Source organism: Pungitius pungitius, chromosome 18, assembly GCF_949316345.1.
Source record: "Pungitius pungitius chromosome 18, fPunPun2.1, whole genome shotgun sequence".
NCBI classification, from domain to species: Eukaryota; Metazoa; Chordata; class Actinopteri; order Perciformes; family Gasterosteidae; genus Pungitius; species Pungitius pungitius.
In genome coordinates, this window is record NC_084917.1 from 7320234 (window position 1) to 7342051 (window position 21818).

The 21818-nt window shown below is 46.3% G+C and overlaps 4 protein-coding genes across 9 annotated transcripts; 3 read left to right on the forward strand and 1 right to left on the reverse strand.

The window, feature by feature from the left end:
• Positions 1–1339: 1339 nt before the first annotated feature.
• On the forward strand, positions 1340–11974 carry coro1cb (coronin, actin binding protein, 1Cb). 5 transcript variants are annotated; one of them, XM_037484062.2, is made up of 11 exons: positions 1340–3305; positions 6689–6888; positions 7634–7756; positions 8014–8143; positions 8359–8540; positions 8680–8799; positions 9097–9201; positions 9292–9437; positions 10131–10188; positions 10297–10539; positions 10996–11974. In XM_037484062.2, exons 1-11 carry the CDS (start codon positions 1373–1375, stop codon positions 11122–11124), a joined length of 3369 nt encoding a protein of 1122 aa, XP_037339959.2. In that variant the 5' UTR covers positions 1340–1372; the 3' UTR covers positions 11125–11974. The 5 variants fall into 5 exon arrangements, with proteins under 5 accessions (XP_037339959.2, XP_037339958.2, XP_037339960.2 ...); XM_037484061.2 differs by having other exon boundaries at positions 1342–3305; positions 10993–11974; XM_037484063.2 differs by lacking the exon at positions 1340–3305 and adding an exon at positions 4261–4550 and having other exon boundaries at positions 10993–11974.
• A 584-nt stretch (positions 11975–12558) lies between these two features.
• LOC119226283 (uncharacterized) lies at positions 12559–16292 on the forward strand. 2 transcript variants are annotated; one of them, XM_037484069.2, is made up of 2 exons: positions 12559–12945; positions 13693–16292. In XM_037484069.2, exon 2 carries the CDS (start codon positions 13702–13704, stop codon positions 15112–15114), a length of 1413 nt encoding a protein of 470 aa, XP_037339966.2. In that variant the 5' UTR covers positions 12559–12945; positions 13693–13701; the 3' UTR covers positions 15115–16292. The 2 variants fall into 2 exon arrangements, with proteins under 2 accessions (XP_037339966.2, XP_037339967.2); XM_037484070.2 differs by having other exon boundaries at positions 13699–16292.
• A 217-nt stretch (positions 16293–16509) lies between these two features.
• On the forward strand, positions 16510–18881 carry tmem119b (transmembrane protein 119b). Its single transcript, XM_062558886.1, has 2 exons — positions 16510–17000; positions 17812–18881. The coding sequence occupies exon 2, from the start codon at positions 17828–17830 to the stop codon at positions 18662–18664; it is 837 nt and encodes a 278-aa protein (XP_062414870.1). The 5' UTR covers positions 16510–17000; positions 17812–17827; the 3' UTR covers positions 18665–18881.
• A 131-nt stretch (positions 18882–19012) lies between these two features.
• Positions 19013–21603, reverse strand: iscub (iron-sulfur cluster assembly enzyme b). The gene is made up of 5 exons (XM_037484073.2): positions 21423–21603; positions 20157–20270; positions 19875–19985; positions 19682–19760; positions 19013–19593 (listed from the first exon to the last, which is right to left on the reverse strand). Exons 1-5 carry the CDS (start codon positions 21522–21524, stop codon positions 19502–19504), a joined length of 498 nt encoding a protein of 165 aa, XP_037339970.1. The 5' UTR covers positions 21525–21603; the 3' UTR covers positions 19013–19501.
• Between the last annotated feature and the right edge of the window lie 215 nt (positions 21604–21818).

Below are 21818 nucleotides of genomic sequence, written 5' to 3' on the forward strand. Positions count from 1 at the left end.
TAGACGAGCTTGAAAGACGTGAAGTGTCAGTCAACGCCTCTCTGGCTTGAAATAGCTTAAGCAGCGGAGCACATGATTGCAGACGCAGGGTGAAGAGGATCAGCCACCTCTCCTTCCTCACTCAAAGGGTCAATCAAAAGACCTTCGACTTGGCATTTCTCCTGATCCCAGGTTATTTTGGCCGTATGTTCCTGGAATACCTACATTATGAAACACGACTTTGGCACATTCGGATGTTTTTAATCTAAATATACTCCGCATGCCCCTGATGACCTGTTTCCCCCCTTTGCGATAATCCCTCGTCCACCTTCTAACGTGTCGGCGGTTGTTAAACTCTCAAAGAATTTGTTTCACAAGTCGAGGCGCTTGTGACTTGAATCACGTAGTCCAGGTGACCTTCTCTAGACCCGTCACCAAAACAGGCGTAAACATTCAGCTGGGTTTGAAAGGGAAGCACAAACACGCCCGGTCTCCAAACCAGTAATTGACGGTGCATGTCTAACGCTGTGTTGTCTCGGGTATACAGAATCAATTATTAGACCAATCATGAAAAAATACGTCTTTGTCATAAGTTCATTTGGTTTCCCGAGAGCATCAACATTATTTGAATAACTAATAATTAAGGTATTGGCAGCATTTTACTAGTGTGCATTGACCTTGGCACCCGGCAGCTGACTTCTTATCTCCCTTGTCTTGTTTCCTTTTTGGCCTCCTGACTCAGTGGCTGCAGTCAGAGCAGCTTTAATTATAGCCATCACAGCATTCCTTTCCTACAGAATAGGGGGGGGGGAGATATATCGAGAGGGAAGTTGTATGCGGAATGGAAGAATATACCAAAATAGAGAAAAGTAAATGAGGATTCAAAATAGAAACACTTTGTCTAATTGGAATGTGGAGGCGAGCCACCCGCCTCACACCATTGTGTTGACATTTGTCCCTCTCTTTTCTTAATGATAGGACCAGAACAACAACCATGGGCCAAAAGCTGGGGAGGCTGTCTGAAAAGGACGAAGAGTCACTGGATAACTCAGACTGGTCGGGGCAAACCGAAGAGACCGAACAGTCGGAGACGGCGGGGCCAGAGGACAGCAGAGATCAGGGCGACGACGGTTTTGCGACCCCTCGGGGTACCGGGTGGATTAGCGGGATCAGTGTCAGTCCACTTACTTCTGCACGTACAGGCCCCCAAACCAGGCGGCCAATCGGGCCTTTAGGTCAACGGGAGCAACCTCTGAACGCCAGGGGAGAGGGGGTGGGCGGAGACAGGCGGAGCTGGAGTGGCGCTCGAACGGCCGGCGAGTCAAAAGCCGCCCTGAGCCTGAAGGAGACAAGACCGGCTTCGAACCAAAGACGAGGCTCTGTGAGTGGAGCTATGGAGGAGCAAGGAAATGGGAGGAAATCAGATCTTGGTCCTGAAATTCAAGCCACCAGTTTATCTTCCTCGTTCAATCCCAGCAACGAGGAAGACTTTGTGGTACTCGAGAAGGATGAGACCTGGATGTCGTCCGATGGGGACATCGCTCTTGGCAAGAGGATAAAGACGGAGGATTCACAATCACCTGTAAAAAGAAGAGTTGAAGAGGAGGCTTCCGTTAGCGGCGCTGACCTTCCGCCAGCTTCCAGGGTCGCCCCTCGAGAAAAGGTTAATGAGGAGGAAAGCAGGAGAAGATCAGACCCACTTCCAGTCGCTTCCGACAGTGTGAAAGAGCTCGCTAAGAGTTCACCCGACGCCTGCCCTGAGAGGGAGATGGGTCCACATTCGGCTGAAGTGACAGGCGGCAGGTGTCGGCTAAAAGGGGTCGGTCACGTCGGAGCTGTCTACGCTGGGAGAGGAACCGCCGAGCGGGAGCAAAACGTGAAAGACCCCAGCAAGAGGCAGGTTTCTAACATTAGCGAGGAGCACCTGTCCGGCCAAAGCAACCGCGGCTCGGTGAAAAGACCAGGAAACAGCGGTGAGCGGGATCACGCGAGCCACGATTCAGAGTTTGTTGCACAAAAAAAGCAAGCGGCTGCAGGTGAGTCCCATCAGAGCAGGTTTGCTGGGGCCGTCTCCATGAGGGCCAAAGGAGGTGGTTTGTGGACCAAGAAAGAGGACGGCAGAGCGTCGTGCAAAGCAGGCGACTCGCACCCCCGAAAGGCAGAGTCCCCGGCCTCTGAAACCCCACCAGTACATGACAATCCCTTTCTCTCAACGGAACAATGTGATCTAATCCCTCGTCCTCCGCTGCCAGAGAATGAAGGCCGCGATGGAAAGACGGAGGTCGCCAGCTTGAAGAGGGAGAGCAAGCTCGTTTGCTTCTCTGCTGTCATCACCCCTCCGCCCGTAACTCATCTGTTGCCTAACAGGGACGCGGGGAAATCACAAACGGTGCCGGAGGCCTCCCGTGATTCTAATGAGGAATCCGTGCCGAGGGAAAAGCCAAAAGCTAAAGGTCCACCTCCGCCTGTGCCCAAAAAACCTAAAAACCCTTTTATAAAGCTCAAAACTGCACAATTAAGGTCTACTGATGTGCACAGAAGAGGCAAAGAACATTTGCGTTCTGAGGAGAGGCTCAAGAGGAGACACACTTTTGATTTTTTCAAAGGTCTTCCGAGCAACGCTCCGACCAATCAGGACATGTGCTTGCTGTGGGACGAAAGGGGCTCTTACGCGGCGCCAACCAACACGCGGCGGCTGTCAGTTGACCTGAGCCCTTGGGAACAACTTTCACTCCAGCGCATGGACGATCAGTACGGAGACATGATCGACTACGAATACTGCGCGCGCATGGCACGCAGCGTGTCTCCAGAGGAGGAGCCACCGAACTTGGACATGTTGCAGAGAAGAGTGTTCCTGGAGAGACGATCCAGATTCAAAAGCTCGCCCCCTACCGTTGCGAAACAGGCCCCAAAGAGTTTTGCGTCCACAGAGACTATTCACACGCCTGAGGTCACATCGTGCAAGGACGTCCAAAGACCAAAAGCTGCTCATTCAGGAAGAAAAGAGATTCACCCTGAGCTTCTTTCTGAAAGAGTCAGCGATGACAACCGTGGTAACTATGGTAACCGTAAATGTAACCTCAGTAGTGACCGGGATGTGGGAAACTGCAATGAGGTGGGCTCGTTCAAGCCCGTAGCGGAAATCATCAAAGAAACCAATCAAATGCAGAGACATCAGGGCCGGGTCAAACCTGAAGGGACCAAAGCTCCGGTTCGGGTGGCGGAGGAGGGTCCCAGTGTGAAAGTATCCCAAATGAAGAATGCCTTTGATGTCCCAAAGAAATCCAAAGAGAGACCACCGGAACCTCAACAATTTCCAAAGAAAGGTAAAAACTTTGCGTTGTAACGAAGGCATTGGTTCTGTCTTTGTTTAAATGGTTCATCAAAGCAGTTGTACCCAAGAAGCTCGTTATGTGTGCTTACTTTAGGAGGAGGGTACTTTACAAACTGCTAAGCACAGAGTGTCATGAGAAAACATTTCCCTTTTAAACAATTTTCAATGATAGATAAATTCAAAATACAATTTTTGCACATTATTTATGTTAAGATTTGTAATGATTCGAACCGTAGTGGATTGTTCTGAAAACCAGGACTTGTTGAAGGTTTTGGACGTGCATTCCCTGCATGCTGTTCATTTTTATATGGCGTGATAAAAATTCCAACCAATTTTCTTTGATGCATAAGAAGACCATTTTTTGATCCATTTGTGTCGGCTTACAAACTTATTATGAAAGTTCTCCTTGACATGAATGAAGACTGTGATGCAGCTGGCAGCCCTGAAAAAAGGTAGTAAGTGTATCTTGAGTTGGGATTGTTTGCCAACTATTTCCAAGGTTAGGAATGCTCGTCCCATTCATTGTGCCTTTCAACAGACATATTCAATAGCATCAGTCAACATCAAACACTGAATACTACCATTTAAAACCCTTAAATTGAATCAATCGTAGGGGGGCGGGATGTTCTGTGAAAAAAAATGAAAATGTATATTAAGAATATATAAAGAATCCCCTGAATATGGGATATGTGGGTGCATTACAAGGGGGTTTGTTTAATGGGTTTTGCACTGCAGGCTGGGTGGGATCGGATGGAACCGAGGGGGATGGGATGGACCATGATACAATAGATGATGCTTCCAGTTAAAATCCACATATTTGCATAGCTGAACAAATAATGAATTCAGTAGCTCTGCTTCACACGACACGCGGGGGACGAGCGAGAAACCCCAGTTTTTTTTCCTGCAGCCACACCATCCCCATTCACAGCCACGGGAAATCTATTCATTTGCGCATGCGCCGTAGCCTCTCGGCAGCGTACCCCCATTGAACTTAATAACGATGAGAGTAGACCAGTGCTAGTCTTCTGCAGGTGAGGAGTGGACAGGAGATGCTCATTTTGCCAATCCGCCTTTATAAATACTTGTAGGTTTAAAACACTTCCTCCGGGCCACATATTTGCAAGTCTTGGAGGCAGCGGACACCAGATCGACGTCCTGCAGGACAAGGGCGCGCCTAAACTACCAGACTCATGTGTTGTGATTGATTACCCCCGAAAATCGTGCATAGAGTTAGGAGGTAAGAAAGCGCGTGTGTGTGTGTGCGGGGACAAGTATCTTTGCATTGTGTATGTTTCATGTGTGCTCTCTCGGCCGGCGCGGTGCAGCATCCATTTAACTGGCTTGGATGGATTTGAGAATGGGAGCAGCCCTCCAAAAAAAAAAAAAGCTCGGGTGGAAATATCTGCACTCGGCGTCAGCTGGCTGCGGTCCTCCTAGCAGCTAGCCGGCTATGCTAGCTAGCTAACCCGGCGAGCCGGTCGGATGGCAAACACACCCACAGCCTGCCGGCGCAGTCGCACAGAAATTACACGTTTTAGGTTGTGTGGTATGCTCTGTGTGTGGGTTTTTTATTTATTGTGTTTTTAATCCCCCCCCCCTATGGTCTGCGGCGTGAAACGTCTCCGCGCATCAGCGGCTGTTCTCGCGGGGAGCAGCCCCGCAGCAGCACCCGGTGCACGGCGGCGGAGGGGCGGCAGCACGCTGCGCTACTACCACCGTGGGCAGCTTTAACGTCACACGTTACTGAAGACACCACCATTTTTTTAAACCATCTTTTCGTTTTCATTTATTCGCAGGCGTCGTTTTCGCTCTCAAGTGATGGTCACATCTGGTGCTTAACGTCACTCAACGCCCCCCCCCCCCACAAAAAAAAACACAAGTCTCCATGTTCGACTTGCCTCAGGGCGAGACTCGCTCATCTAAAGGTTCCACGCAGTTTGTTCACTAAGTGAACAAATCTGACAGGGAAGTTTAAAATGACCCCCCCCCCTCCCTCAGTGCCGTCGCTGTGTTCGTCTTGTACTCATTGTTTCGATGGGGAGGAGGCTGCACGCCGTTGCTTTGTGTTCACACGAGCTAACCATAGCTAGCTGCCATTGTTTAACGTTAGCACGTTGGCACTTTCCGTCTACGACGAATCCTTTGGTGCATCCAGCAAAGACTCTCTTTCTCCCCCCCCCTACCCCCCAGAAAAAGCAACGTGCCCGTGTTATAACGCGCTTATGTTGTGTCCACCCATTTTAGTCCAGACCAAGTGAAAAATAGCAGACGCGGAGGCCGGACTCCTGCAGGGATTCTCGTTGCGGTTTTTGGTCCGTGCCAGAGAAAATTCTGTAACGTTACTCTTTCGGATGCTTTCATCACAGGATTAGTCTGTGACTGCAGAAACAACAACAACAGTCCACCGCCGTGATGCTCAGGGATGTCTCGTGTCAGGTGGTGAAGAGCAGCACGCGGTGTGGATGACATCAACTCCAGGCTGCAGGGGCTGAAGCAGCACTTTTCTTTTTTTTTTAGATGCATATTTGGAGTGAGTGTAACTGCTACAAAGGACACTTCATTTACAGAAGATTATTCATGGAAAGGAATCTTTGCTTAGAGTACCAAAACTACTAAATGAAATGAATATCTGGAGGAAGACTTGAAGATGAGATTTGCGACGTCTTTTGCGAAAAACCAAATGTGCCAATGTTGCTGAGTAAGATTTTGGGGGAAAGAGCGTGGTGATTCATTTTTTTTTTCCATTTTCATACTGCGTGGGAAAGAGCAGGTGGTTTAGGTAACTGGGGGAAATCTTGCCGCTTGTATAACCGCTCAGTGTGTCGCTTCAGACTGGCAGCTTAATTATCGCCCTTAGACACCATATATTCTCTACATAATTATGCACAAAGCTATGCCACTAAAATGATAAAAAATCACCCTATTCCCCTATCGAAACCACATGTATCTTGGAATTACAAGAAGCGATGCTAAGATGAGTAAAGTTTGAGGAGAATTTCCATCATGTTTAGTGAATATTTGTTAGACTTCCGTTGCCTTATTAGTCAACAACATTTTCTGTCAGTCTTGGCAAGTCTGGAAAAACTTACACTGACACGAAGCGAGTTCAACAGAAAAATGAAGCTGTGTCTGATGTACAGTTTACCTCGAACGTCTGCCAGTAGGTGGAGCGGATTCATGTGCTTCCAGTGCACAGGAACAAACTCCAACCCGGTGGATGCACATGATGTCAGATCAGACGGATTGTGCGGCCACCAAACCAAACCCCCGGAGACGGGATTTTTAAGATTTTGTCACGCTATTCTGTTGGGGGGGAAAATAGCCACTTTTCTGGACCTAACCCACTCCGGTTGTATTCTTCATTTCTCCTGACAGATATGTTGCGGCGAGTCGTGCGACAGAGCAAGTTCCGCCACGTCTTCGGTCAGGCCGTGCGGAACGACCAGTGCTATGATGACATCCGCGTGTCCAGGGTCACGTGGGACAGCTCCTTCTGTGCCGTCAACCCTAAATTTGTTGCCATCATCATAGACGCCAGTGGGGGAGGAGCCTTTCTTGTACTTCCTCTGCAAAAGGTCAGTGGGAAAGACCTTCTCACTTCCTTCAAGGGGTTTTGAGAATGTATTTTGATTGTCCTTTTACAGTCGAGCTGTGGGGTCCGAGTTGGTATGAAGTGTGTTAGAAAGACGTTTTAACTTGTCGGGCCTCAAGGGCCGGCGCATTTATTTATTTTTGGTTCCACTGTGACATTTTCTAGTTCTTCAAAAAGCGGCTACTGTCTGTTTCACGGTCTGTCTGTAAGTTATTCTTAACTCTGGGCTGCATGACACTGGCGACTAGAGACCAGAATGATCCACAGAAGTTTTAAAGCACACCCAGAGAGACCAGCAGCACACCGCATCATAGTATTCAGAGCATGGAGCTAATCGATTCCCGTAGGCTTCCCAGTCAGCAGGCCGTCGGCACACTGCCCCTCTGACCCCCCCCCCCCCCCCCTCCCCCGTCCGGTCGTTCCCCGAGGCTCATATCTATCATTAGTAATCAATGATTAAATCTGCCTGTAGTGAAGGCGTGTAATGTCGCTGTATGTCAACACGCGGTACTCATGCAGGGGATTGAGGACGTGTTGAGGACGGATGTGTGAAGTTGCAATGTGATTGTCTTAAAAGAGTCCGACATCGTCTTGCAATCAAGCAAAGGACTGAACGTAGCTTCCACAGCCTTGTTGGTCGGCCATTTCAATATTCCTCTTACAGATCTCAGCTCACAGCGATCGTGGCTCACACTGTTTCCGTAACAACGTTGTCTTCTGTCTCCCAGTCTGGGCGCATAGACAAGGTCTACCCGACCGTGTGCGGTCACACGGGCCCGGTGTTGGACATCGACTGGTGTCCCCATAACGACCATGTCATTGCCAGCGGCTCGGAGGACTGCACGGTGATGGTGAGGACGCGGTTAATGTCTGCAGTATCGCATGCGTTTGTCATGTTTGTTTTTTACCAGAGGAAGGAGTATAAAACCAATTGGGTTACACCCACCGCAGCGTTTCATTTGAGACTTAGAACATGCGAATGGTGGCCCCATTTTATTTAATTAATATACTGTGAGCTAGTGTTTTGTTTTAATCTAAAGCTATAAGACGTGTTTTGTTTTGTATAGTGTGTATGAATAAAAGCACGTTTGTTTATTTGCTCACTCAGGTTTGGCAGATCCCTGAGAACGGGCTGGTGACGCCTCTCTCGGAGCCTGTGGTCGTGTTGGAGGGCCACTCCAAGAGGGTCGGCATCGTGTCCTGGCATCCCACCGCTCGCAACGTTCTCCTCAGTGCAGGTAACCTTTGCCTGAGACCCCCCACCCTCCCACTCTGTAATCGTCTGCCGTTTGTCCAGTGCGCACAGCTGAACTCCAAATAGGACCGATTACCTCACAGGTCGCCCTCTGTCGTGGCGCTTTGTGTGATGTTGGGGACTTAAAATAACCTTGGACACAGAGGTGTGTGTGTGTGTCTGTGTGTAGTCAGCCTGTGCCGCATGTGTCCATTTAAGGGTGCGACAACCAGATCGTCATTTGGAACGTGCGCACGGGGGAGGCCATGATCAACCTGGAGGACATGCACCCCGATGTTATCTTTAGCGTCAGCTGGAGCCGCAACGGCAGCCTGCTCTGCACCGCCTGCAAGGACAAGAAGGTCCGCGTCGTCGACCCCCGTAAAAAGAAGGTTGTCGCCGTGAGTTGGGGGGGCGCTGCGGGGATTTGAGCCGGGGGGGGGGGCTTGGATGCTTCTCGCGTGAAATCATCTTTCCCAGAATCCCCCACCGGGCTGTCTGCTCGGCGGCACGGGCTGACGCGCGTGTTTCTGTTTTTAGGAGAAGGACAAAGCTCACGAGGGAGCTCGACCAATGAGGGCCATCTTTCTGGCGAACGGAAACATTTTCACCACCGGATTCAGCCGCATGAGCGAGCGGCAGCTGGCTCTGTGGAAACCCGTACGTCCCTCTTCAACACGCATTGACTCATCACTTATATACTGGTGGTTCACGTTGTCTGGGTTTCCGTCAGCGTCTCCCGTTTCGCCCCGAATGTGAAATTTATTATTTATTTTCCGTCAAACTTTCCTTACGCCGCAGCTCCAGATGGGGGCGTTGCATTCAAAGATATATCTTTTTTTTTTTTTTTTTTATCTATTAAAAGGACATGATTTGTTCATTTTGGCTCCAGAGGAGATAAATGCCACGGAACGCCACAGTTGTCGTGATTTCTTATCCTCAATTTTGTGTTTCCAGGAAAACATGGATGAGCCCATATGTGTTCAAGAGATGGACTCCAGTAATGGAGTTCTGCTGCCCTTCTACGACCCGGACACCAACGTAGTCTACCTGTGTGGAAAGGTGAGCGAGCCCTGTAAAGACCAGTCTTAATTGAGGCCTTTTTTGATTTGATGGTCAAACTGACTCTGAGCTGTGACTGTATGTGCTCAGGGCGACAGCAGCATTCGCTACTTTGAGATCACTGACGAGGCCCCGTTTGTTCACTACCTCAGTACCTTTTCCACCAAGGAGCCCCAGAGAGGCATGGGGTACATGCCCAAGAGAGGCCTGGATGTCAACAAATGTGAAATCGCAAGGTATTGCAGGAACTGTTGTTAGTTATCTTTTGTTCTGTTAGTTGGTGCAGCTACAATACTGTGTTTGTTTATATATATACAGATTTTTAAAAATATGAAAATCAACTTGAACCACTTTTTTTTTGGTTTAATGTCTTAGTCCTTAGCCCCATGCAAGGGATGCATATGCAACTAAGATTTATTTTCTTTACCATTCAACTACGTATTTTTCATCAGTTACCGGTATGGTCTATAAAATAAGCAAATAGAAGAAAAATAAATCTCCCAAATATTCAATTTGGTTGGATAGAAGGTTGTGAAAGGTTGGATTTAGGGCATGTTTGAATAAAAAAGGAAGAAAAACATTATCCACTCAGTTATTGCTTAATAATCTATAAATATCAAGGTCTATCAACTTATTGTGTCAGTTCTTGACAAAACGTTGATTTGACGAATAGAAGAAAGAATAGTGACAGCGCATCTAACAAAGTCAAAAGTAAATTCTTAATCTTGTGTTTACTCATAGTTCAAATTATTTTTGACACGTACTGATCATTTAAAAAAAAAGTTGTACAAAATTGAATTAATGATTGTTCATCCAAAAGGAATAAATTCAATCTTTATTGCTACTCGTAGTGTTCATTCTGTCTGTTTTTAATGTTGCAGCTAACTGCTATGAATGAAATAATCACACATTATTAATCCTCTCTGTAGGTTTTACAAATTACACGAGAGGAAATGTGAGCCGATCATCATGACAGTCCCGCGTAAGGTACGTCTCTGTTCGACTAATAAACATGTTCAGTGGTGCCTTATGGACCACATCCATTTCCTCTGCTGTCCTCCCCTCCTTATTACTTGTCTTCCCCCCCCCCCACAGTCGGATCTGTTCCAGGACGACCTGTACCCCGACACAGCCGGCCCCGACCCCGCCCTGGAGGCGGAGGAGTGGTTCGCCGGGAAGAACGGAGGCCCCCTCCTGATCTCGCTCAGAGACGGCTACGTGTCCACTAAGGCCCGCGATCTCAAAGTGGTGAAGCCCAACGTCCTGGAGACCAAGCCGGCCCCCAAAGCAGAAAACACCTCGACCGTGCAGAAGCACGCTTCTCCGCAGCGCGCAGTAGTGAGTGACCAGTTATTATTTTTTAATTTTTTTTACAACTAGATTCTTAATAACTGATTATTACTTTCCTCGTTTTTAATTGAACAAACCTGACACCCACTCAGCAACTTATTTATTTTATCTGACCTTTGAACTCCCTCCTTCCAAGTAATTATTACAAAACAATTCACAAAAGTTATTGATCAGCACTTTCTTTGGTATTTGGGTCACGATTCGGTGGAGCAGCAGTGGAAAATGTGCTGGAGGGCCTCACTGCCTGTTCACTCCGTGCTCGTTTTGCCTTAAAAATAAGTTTTCATGTTTCATTTAGGATTAAGAAGTCATCACCCTCATAACACTTTAAGCACTAGAGTACTAAAGTGTAAGCACTGGGAATCTTTTGGGAGCTTCTTAAAAGTCAAATGAGATGTCTAAAGGAACTCTGCTGAGCTCATGTTCTCTGTTTGTGACCAGAAGAAAGACCAGAAAATAGAAGACAAACTGGAAGAGGTGCTCCGAGAGTTCAAGTCACTCAGGGACCGCGTCATCCTCCAAGACCGTCGAATCGCCAGACTGGAAGATCAGGTCGCCAAGGTCGCCATGTGAGTTTGCGGCCCCGCTTCCCGGGGGGTGGGGGGCGGGGGGGGGGCGCCCCGGTTGATTTGGGAATCGAATGGACGAGGGCCAGCCGCAGCCAAATTGTCAAGATTCGGCTCCATTGAGCTCCAACCGAGCCCTACATTCCAAGATCAACTTGTTTTTTTCCACATCAAGTCTCCAGTTCCACACTTCTCTCCCCGTCCCACCTTTCCCACACAAGGAGAAAAGGAGAAACTCTCTCTGCTCATGAACACATTTGAAGAAAAGACATTTTTGTTGAAGGAAAAGGTCTTAACTTTTTTTTAATTTTATTTTTTTAATTGTGGTAAAGCATTATGTGAAGTTTGTACTTACTACTTAAATTGTATGTAGCATCAGTATTTCCATTGTTATCTTATGTTTTGCCAAATATGAATCGTGTGCCGTTTCATGCACTGCTTTTACATTTTATTTTCTCAAACATTCCAGTTGCAGGTTGATTTAGTCGTGCTGGATTCATTTTTTAAATAATAGCTGTTGAACTTTTCTCCTCCCACCAGTTTTCTCATTGATAACCATCAGATTTATGAATGTGGGAGAATTCCTTTTTAAGCGTTTTTATATTTTAATTCCCTTTTTTCTTCTGGGTTTAAAATTTAAAATTAGGTTTTATTGGGTGGGTGGGGGGGTTGCATTTCTCTGGTGTAAATGTTGTGCAAATGTAGTGGTGCCTCTTGTCACTGTTAAGGGTCCAACCGAAGGCTCCCTTTCCAGTGCATATTTTGTGTTTGGAAGGGGCCACTCCCCCTGCTTTTGTTTCAATGAAACCCTAACAAAAAGTTCTGTGCACATAATAAAGAATTTACACATGAAAAACGCCATCTTTTTAATAGATTTTTTTTATTCATTTAGTTTTTTTATTAATGTGTATCCCTGCAAGTTGGGGCTGGTATTTCCTTTGTAGCTGCCGATGGTGCTGAAGCAGTACTCATGAGGTCATTCAAGTGTTGATTGGGCAACTGCTGGGGCAAATACTTTTTTTTTAATGGTTTTTATTTATTTATTCTCATCGGCGTCAACTGCATTCCGGGTTTCCACCACCTGGTTGGTCCTCGTGGATTGCATCATTTTGAGGGAATTTGTGTCCAAACATCCACTGTTTGAGGTCCACCCCGAGGCTCAAATTCTCATTTGATAAAGCAGCTGTGAGGCAATCAAAATGCTCTTAAAGTCATTTGTCATACCTTTATTTCATTTAAAATACTTTTCACCTTAAATTAATGTAGAAAATGTAATTGCAATAATTTTTGTTCTTTACTTTTATTATTTCCATAGACCTAAAATGGGATAAAACGAGCCCAGAAACAATGAAATTACTGTGTAACTTTATTAGTAGCAACTGTTTCTAATCAAAAGACCAACAAACTTCATTTTGAAACCGTTTTTCTTTTTTTTTTTTTTTTTTAAATGTCATACGTTTTTAGGTTGTTTTTTTTCTACAACCACATCCTCCTATGACTCAGCAGTACAGGAAGTTAAGACAGTTTAGATTTCCACACTTAACATTTCCGTTTTTATCTTTTGAGTCCAAGCCGCCACGGTTTTGTATCGGTCTTTGAAGCAAGTGAACCAAATCCGCCATGAACCTTTTTGATTTTTAGGCCGCTGTCACTGCCTTCACGCAGAACCAATACCCTTTATCCACGTGACATGTAGCCGTTATCCTAGTAATCGGTAGTCAACGTGTGAGAAACAGAACCGACTACTTCCTGCTACTTTATATAAAGTCATCCGGACTAGCAGAGCAAACATCAGCACCTGAGCTCTTCAAAACGCTGCATCGTAGAGGTAAGACCCATTTCATCCTCTGCCAATGGATACAAACAAGATATTTTTTTAAGTAATTGGGTGTTTACTTGCTCAATGATGCAAGATTTAAAGCGATGTGTTTCTAAGGGAGGCATCTGTCTGTATTGGTTTCACAAAAAGAATATTTAGAGCCAGTTACTCTTTGTTTTATTTTTAATGAACGTGAACATTTCCTGTTTCTCCATGCAGAGATTCAAAAAACATGTCACAGCTACTGAGGAGGTTCCAGAACACGAGGAAATAAGATACCGACTAAGGACTCATTTATAAAGTTTACTCTGAATTAATCTGTTTCAAATTTTTGGTGATTATCTTTTTCCTTCATCTTAAAGGCATTGGATAAAGTTTACCAACTGTTCTCTTAAAATGTTGTCTTCCATTCAGATTTTTATCACAAAGGAAGTCAATTTATCTACATGTTTACTTCCTACCTCAAATGTATCCTTGACTTTGACAGCATTTCAGAAATCTCGTAAAATCAGATTTGATAGAATTCAACTTTAAATGTGGATTCTGACTGTACAAACGGACTCTCAAATGCAGTAGTTCTGTTTTTTCCCTGTTGAAATGTGTGGGTGTGGTGACGGACACATGACGTTCCGTCATACGCTGTCACTAACGCGGAGACACGTGACGCGTTGTTTCTTTCCCCATGTGTGTCGTTACGCCAGTTATCGACTTAACAGTCTTTCTTCACTAAGCTCCTGCGTGGCTTCTCTTCTTGAGTTTCAGGCAATGATGCCACTCGGCATGAAGACGTATCTGGCTCTGCTGTGGGGACTGTCTGTTTCCAGCGCCATGGCGTCCGACACGAGCGTTAACTCAACCGCTGAACCTCGCACACCTGCAGACGTCAGGGTGGCTTCACCAGCAGGGACCGATGTGGAACCGGAACAGGTGATTGCCACTTCATCTGCACATCGGTCCCTCCACCCCATGGACGTAGACACTGCGAAACCTACGGAGGATCCGATGCATCAACAATCACCCGCCGCCTCCTCTAACACCACTGCTCCTGCGGCGGCTTCTGTAGCCGGAGTGCCGGTGTCTTCACAGCCGCCTTTGTCTCCCGCTAAGCTCCTCAAGCAGACCCTCGGCGGTCCCTCTGTCTCCACCACCGCCAAGGTCCCGACCACCGTCAAGGTCTCCATTGCCAATGTCCCGACCACCACCAATGTCTCTACCACTACCAATGTCCCGACCACCGCCAATGTCCCGACCACCACCAATGTCTCTACCACTGCCAATGTCTCTACCACTGCCAATGTCCCGACCACCGTCAATGTCTCTACCACTGCCAATGTCTCTACCACTGCCAATGTCCCGACCACCACCAATGTCCCGACCACCGCCAATGTCCCGACCACCGCCAATGTCCCGACCACCGCCAATGTCTCTACCACTGCCAATGTCCCGACCACCACCAATGTCCCGACCACCGCCAATGTCTCTACCACCGCCAATGTCCCGACCACCACCAATGTCTCTACCACCACCAATGTGCCGACCACCACCAATGTCCCGACCACCACCAATGTCCCGACCACTGCCAATGTCCCGACCACCGCCAATGTCCCGACCACCGTCAAGGTCTCTACCACCGCCAATGTCCCGACCACCACCAATGTCTCTACCACTGCCAATGTCCCGACCACCACCAATGTCTCTACCACCACCAATGTCCCGACCACCACAAATGTCTCCACCAGTCCTACAGGAATCCTGTTCCCTCGTGTCCCCAAAGAGATGTCAGTCCCAACTACCAAATCAAATCCGGTTGCGCCTGGTAAAGACTCAAAGAGCCCACCCACCACCGAGGTCCCACCCTGCTCCACCCAACGAGTGATAAAGCTCTTGCTCATCGTCATTGCCTTCCTGACTCTATTGGCAACAGTCTTCATCTTCTCTACCATCATCCTCTGCACCAAGCTGTCGTCAAGGAAGTACAACCTCAGAAAAGCTCAGCCGGCGACCGAGATGATGTGCATCTCGGCGCTGCTGCCCGAGAGGAACGTCGCCTACTCCAGACAACGCAATCCGGTCACCAACGGAGTCCTGGTGATCCACGGTGATGCAGACAGCGATGACGACGGAGGAGATAACCTCACTCTCAGCAGCTTCCTCCCCGAAAATGACCGATATGTTTGAAACGGAGTCGCTGTTGTTGGCAGCGGACCTGTCTGATGTCTGTGCAGTGGAAACCGTTGCTGCTGGAATAAACCCGTGCTGCCCGTCTGTGGTTTTGGCAACGCTGCACAGTCCAGCGACGTGGAGGAGCAGCACAACTGTTGATGAACCCTTAATGTATCTGCCGTTCGGACAGGTCACCCAACGTCTGCTTTAGAGACTTTTGGGGATCATTTTACACGTTCCTTCCTCTAGAACCAAAGAGGGGGTGAAGAGAGGGATCAAAGATTGTGTTTTTTCTTAACATCCTGAGCGGAGCCGTGATGGTATTTCACTTAGCAACGGGGAACAGGAAGTCTGGTTTCGTAAAGGGATTTATGTTCTATGCAGACGCTGTTGAGTTTACAAGCGCTTTGCTGGTGTCATCGTGGCTTCATTGTATGAACGTTGTCATTTGAATCATGTCAACCTGGCTGTATGTGACTGTCTGTGTTTAGATGCAGCTTCTGTATTGTGATAATTTATTAAACAATTTGTCTTATTTAACTGTTTGGTAAAATGTTATTTTACAGGTCATTTATTGCCAGAGATGCTTGATATACTCAAAAAGCTAAAGTTTTGGTCCCATTGTCGTAGCATTTAATAGGAATAAAATTACAACTGCGTATGAGTAAACAAAAGGGTTTTTAAAGTTTTCCTTTCTTCAGAAAGGAGAGCTGTTTCTGATGCAAAATGTTAACACAACACAACTCTGTTAAAAAAGAAACAAAAGGGGTTAAATGTCCATTTCTGTCTTTAAATGGTAAACAGTCAATACGCCCTCTGTGGACTAAGTCAGTTCCCTTATTTATGACGGGCTTTATAAAAGGCCTTTCTTCTATACAGGACTGGATTTCATATTCACTTCCCTTCCTGTGAAAAGAAAACCACCCTGAATGCTTATTAGGGCCCTCTCTCTCTCTCTCTCACTCTCTCTCTCTCCACGTTGAGCGAGACAGACACTGGTGACTATCAACAGAGCTGAAGCAAATGTAAACCTGAACAAGCAGGAACTCATTTCCTTCTCCTGATGACCATATAAAGTTAGATTTGTCTGGACTAATCGCAAACACAGTAGAGATGCCAAAAATGCATTTTCCACTGATACGCCATCACTTGCAGGGCTCATTCGCACTCCGTCACACACTCTCCCCTAAAGTGGTCACACACGCCGTGTGAGTTTAATTGCTTGCCCGTGGACCACAATCCCCCTTTTGACTTGTTACAGGCGTTTTGTCTGCACAGGAAACATTAACCTCTTCCTGCATTAGCCGGTCGCTCTTACAAGCCGCTGCTGCTCTCTGACTCCGTTTGTCCCAGCAGGCCTCCGTTCAGAGGCCAGGCTTGACCAGAAGGCCCGACGAGAGGCTCTTTCTGCAGGAGTCCTCGAGCTCTATTTCAACAGAGAACACATGTTGTAGATAATGACGTTGTGAGGGTTTGTAGGCGACCTTTTACTGTCGTGAAGTGGTTTTTGGGGGTCATTCCGCCAGCGTTGCCTTAGCCTTGCTTATCTATTTAGCCCCACAGGAGAGTGGAGGAGAGGGTCCCTGCCCCCACAGCTCATTGCAGACTCCTACCTAACAAGAACAATCTGTGTGCAAGCCGGAGAGCTCAGACAGTCTCTAGGAAGCTGAAGGGGGAGGAGAACAGCGGAGAGGCAGAAGGAGGGACAACATTTTTTGCACTATCCAGACCGACTTCCAACCTGAAATCTGAAACTGCAGAAGTAGTGCGGCTCACAGAGCATTTGCAACTCTCTGCCGTGTGTTTTCTCTATTTCTCTCTAAGTTCACTTTTTCCAGACTGGTTTCACACATCCCCCATCAGAGGAAACCTTAACAGCAGCACTTCTGTCACAGTGGATGGTGAGTAAAGGGTTTTTTAAGTTTCAGTTTTATCTTGAAAATGTTGCCTGCTCATTGGGCGTTTTGGGGATTGTTGATGTCGATTTGAATTCGCTGATGTGACAGCATCACGAAGCCTCCAGAGCTGGATCCCGTCTGAGGAAGTAGCCTAAAAGCATAGATACTAAAGAGTTAGTTTTAGACATTAGACTGGACCGAAGATTAGATCCTGGTATTGTTTTTTCCATTTGTGGCATCACAAAATGACAACGAAATAAGGACCAATTGCACGAGTGCATGTGCATGCATAAGACATTGACCTGATGTGCACATGTTCCCAGGCATGTGTCGTCATGTATATATTCGGTCTAGGGTGACCAATTCAGGAGAAAAAAAACAATCCGACCAGATGAGAGCACAGGCTTGTGTTTCCCAGCTTGCACACAGATGGAGCCGAATAAGAAGGAAAGTGTGAGAGCTCCTTCCCTTTAACACCCAGACTGGCCAGTGAGCGGATTGTTATTTAAATAAATGATGGAAAATGTCCCCTTTGTGACATCTAATCTCTTATGCAGCATTTTTCATTCCATCCTCGGGCAGACGGTGCAATCAGTCGACTAATTTCATCCGAATGAGTCAAACAAATTGTACGAATCAGCAAAGACTAATGAGCCACAATTCTTTTAGGGTACAATCAAGTGAATTTAATGAAAATGTTGCCATGCTGCAGAAACATGTACAAAATAAAACACTTGCGCTTTCGTTAAAGTTTTGCTTTCAACATAATTGTGACACAAACTGTCTTCACACAGCCGCTGATTGTCTCTTACAGATCCTGAGGGGACGCCATGCTACCGATGGGCCCGATTGGTCTGTTTGTGGTGTTCTGCATCAGCAGCAGCATGTCCACACCTCTATCATTTCACAATGATCTAGAAGGAAGTACAGATGAGGAAGAGCCCAGCATCTTCACTTCCTCTGCTCCCACCAGCAACCATTCCACAGAGTACCAAACCACACCTTTTGGCACCACCCATGTGGAAACTGACTTTCTAACTGAAGTTGTGGACTTTCTGGAGGAGAACATGCTTCTCATCCTGGTAGCGGCCTCTTTCATCCTTCTTTTCTTCCTCATCATCTGCGGGGCGATCATCATGAGCCACAGGCGCAAGGTCAATACCTACTACCCTTCGTCTTTCCCCTCGAAAATGTACGTGGACCGCAGGGACAAAACGGGAGATGCTAAACTCTTTAATGAGGTGCCAGAAAAACCCGCTCCAGAGCAGGAGAGTGAGCCGGTGGACTCTCACAGGCAGCTACAGGCAGACATCATGAGGGCCACCAAGCGGCTGCGCACACCTAACAAATGTGTCGATGCTGCAGGGGGGAGTGATCCCAGTGGGAAAGTAGGAGACCAAAGTCCAGAGGACAGCACTCCTCCAGATGGCGGCATCCTGGACCAGCAGCTACCAGATCTCCCTCTGGAAACTCATCTGTGTGGGCCTTCTGACGGGGGAGCAGCTGAGGAGGAGGAGGAGGAGGAGGAGGAGGGAGAAGGAGGAAGCCCCGAGCTAAAGGAGTCCCCGGAGCCTTTGACTGCCAGGAGTCTGCGGCCCCCCTCTCTGCACATTCACAATGACTCTGCTACACTCCAGCTGATCGCGGGACAGAAAACTGCATTTTAACTATTCTAAAAACTGACAAATGTATTATGTTTATGCTTTAAATCCGTAAGTAGAGATTTGTCCAAAACGGTTTCTAAATTCTAATCCTCATTGTCGTTTTCTTTGCAGTGTTTAATGCAGGGCAATGCATGCAGCAACCTGTTGCTTTGCTCACACTGGATGTATCTTTCATTCCATATTATAAACGTGTACCCTCTTTAACATTTATATGTATGGGAGGTTTTTGTGTCCTGCACTCTGCGAGATATTTGACAACATCTCACTCAGTGTGCATCTAATTCCTTCAACATTGTTTTTGGTATGGTCCTATTTATTTTTACCAATTGAGTAGTCAAATATAGAAGACTGTTTTGGTTTCAGGATACCTTTATTGCATAAGGTCAAGCATTACTAAATAATCCAAAAATTACACTTAAAACAAATGGATCCTTTCATTGTTTCAAGCCATAGGTTAGTGCTTAGGGCGCAGACTTGAGCCTCAACAGTGGTCTCCATCACACCTGCCAAACTAAACCCTCCCTAAGCACATCATCTTAAAATATAACAATCTCAAAAATAAGGCTCATCTTTGTGCCAGCAGCCAAAACAGTTCCCATTGTGCGTTTACGTGACAGGCTAACAAGACACAGTATGCAGGGTTAAAGGACAACAGACCACTATAGAAGGTCTGGTGTGACACTGCTACGGCGGGATGACGATTATACAATGGTGTGCTGGTAATCAACACATTAGGTGTGCCTCATCAAAACTGCAAGAAAGTGAGGATTTTTGGACTGCTGTTTATTTCTCCTCTCGACGGAAGGACAGCACGTCCGGCTCAGAGTGAGAGTACGCCATTTAACTGCTGGCTCTGACTGCCTCCTGCTGGTCATCTTGTTGCTTGAGGCGATAGTCAGCCAGAGCCGCCTTGATGGCATCCTCTGCCAGCACTGATGAAAAACAAGAAGATACATTAAATAAACATACAGGTGTGGAGAAGCTTGAAAAAGGAAGACAATTTTTTTTAAAGCAACTTACTGGAGCAGTGAAGTTTAACTGGTGGAAGACAGAGCTCTTTGGCAATGTCAGTGTTCTTTATTTCCAGAGCTTCGGCCACCTGGAGAGAAAAGCACACAGACAGATTAACCACACAAGTCCTGAGCGAAATGAAAACAATATATGACACACTCCAAGATGCAGTAAAAGAAGTCACTGTGGTGCACTAACTCACAGATTTGCCCTTCACCCACTCAGTGGCCAAAGAGCTGGAGGCAATAGCAGAGCCGCAGCCAAATGTTTTGAACCTGGCATCCACAATCTTCCCCATGTCATCCACCTCAATCTGTCAAAATGCAAAAGTTTTACTGAAATTCCCAAGGTGAAATAAATTCATGCAGAACCACGGGATTAAAATAACAAGATAATTATTGTTCATAGCAATGCTGACGTATAGCAATAATTATTGTAATTCAGCTGGATGCTGTAATCCATTCACGCTTTGTGACAAACATACCTGGAGCTTCATCACGTCGCCACAGGCCGGAGCGCCCACCAAACCAGTCCCAACATTCTTGGAGCTTTTGTCCAACGTGCCAACATTTCTCGGGTTTTCATAATGATCCACCACCTAAGTAAAGAGTAAATACAATGCCATGAAGGAATGTGGGTCTTTTCAAGATGTGCAAAATATTCCACCACACTGAAAGAAATGTGATTAAGCAAAACGATAGCATCCGGGAGGCATTTGTGTTCTTTTACATTGAAAATAGGTTGTGAGGATCGCTGTTATTCAACTACAAATATCCACCGTCACATAGGAGACATTGAAATAAACAGATTAGGACGGGATTGCATTGTGCACTAAATACAGTTCAGCATCCTGCCCCCCTTCCCCTTTTTTTGCAGAGTCACTGTGACGTAAATAGTATCATGGGGCTGAGCTTTAACAACAAAAATATCCTATAAAAAGGACTATATTTAATACATACATTCTGAATTATAGTCCATCTGTTATCGGGAAGTAGTAACTTATGCACATAGTTGTGATCAATTAGTGTTTAAAACTAAATTCTATGGCATAGAATATAATTAGTTTAAATAAATCTTTATGACCTTAGAGCTTGTCAAGGACATGTTGGTGATCATTTTCAGGATCGCAAATACACAACTTTCTCGATGGGACGGTACCTCAGAGCCAAAAATGTATATTATGCATTAATTCCTTCAAACGATAACAGGGATTCTGTAAAGCCGTTGTTTGGCATGTTGAAGTTAGATAACAAAATGAAACGCAACATGATCATGTGATCATACTAACAAAAGAGGTTGTTAGTATGCTGCAACATGAAGATACAGCACGAGAACATGTGACGCTACAGGTTTACAGCACACTGCGTATTAAGCGGACGTTATTCAACAATTAAACCATGTGGCAACGGATTAGTGACGTCATTAATTGATTAATCATGTCCAATGTTAGTTAGCAAGCAAGCCAGTTATGTCGTTCTGTCACACGCGATGTATAAACCCATACGATACCAGTGTGACGTAACGTTAAACCTTGGATTATTTATCCTTTAAATCATATAGACAACGAGATGCATGGCAAAGAAGCTCTTTTTTATTACATTATCCACGTCACCACTCATATTTGATGCTTTTATTAAGCTAGAAACTACTCAAGAGACAACGGTAACATTTGTAAACATTAGCTAGCCAAACAGCGGCTAGCACACACGCGTCGTTTAGCAACGCTGCAACGGACTAAAAAGTGGTTTACCTTCTTGTGGTAGCAGCATTGGGTGATAAACTCTGGAGCAGAAAGCCTCCTGGTGATGAAAGCCAAGGGACTGAGACACTTGTTAGCCACGGTAGTCGCCATGCTGTCAGTCAATGAGAGTGACGCAGTTTGATAATGTGAAGATATAACTAGCCTCGACAACAGTACGTCACGTCGAGGGGCGGGGCGACGCAAATCACATCTGCGCATGTCCACTTCACGCAAAACAGTGGAAGGTTATCATATTTTTCTAAAACAGTACCTCCGAGGTGAAAATTAAATAAACCCGATGACAAAACATTTTATTTTGAGTTGTACTGCTTACAATCAGTCATCTATATGAGTCATACTGTAACACAACTCCTCAAAACTGCCCTACACAACTACCCAGAGCCC

What these genes read in the sequence shown, in the direction of transcription:
- LOC119226283 (XM_037484069.2), top strand. Translation starts at nt 13,702, where the DNA reads ATGATGCCACTCGGCATGAAGACGTATCTGGCTCTGCTGTGGGGACTG.
- iscub (XM_037484073.2), bottom strand. Translation starts at nt 21,524, where the DNA reads ATGGCGACTACCGTGGCTAACAAGTGTCTCAGTCCCTTGGCTTTCATC. An exon ending in AATGCTGCTACCACAAGAAG is followed by an intron (nt 20,271 to 21,422) that starts GTAAACCACTTT and finishes CTCTTTACTTAG; the next exon opens with GTGGTGGATCATTATGAAAA. An exon ending in GCGACGTGATGAAGCTCCAG is followed by an intron (nt 19,986 to 20,156) that starts GTATGTTTGTCA and finishes GCATTTTGACAG; the next exon opens with ATTGAGGTGGATGACATGGG.
- coro1cb (XM_037484061.2), top strand. Translation starts at nt 1,373, where the DNA reads ATGGAGGAGCAAGGAAATGGGAGGAAATCAGATCTTGGTCCTGAAATT. An exon ending in AGCTGGCTCTGTGGAAACCC is followed by an intron (nt 8,800 to 9,096) that starts GTACGTCCCTCT and finishes TTGTGTTTCCAG; the next exon opens with GAAAACATGGATGAGCCCAT. An exon ending in AACAAATGTGAAATCGCAAG is followed by an intron (nt 9,438 to 10,130) that starts GTATTGCAGGAA and finishes TCCTCTCTGTAG; the next exon opens with GTTTTACAAATTACACGAGA.
- tmem119b (XM_062558886.1), top strand. Translation starts at nt 17,828, where the DNA reads ATGCTACCGATGGGCCCGATTGGTCTGTTTGTGGTGTTCTGCATCAGC.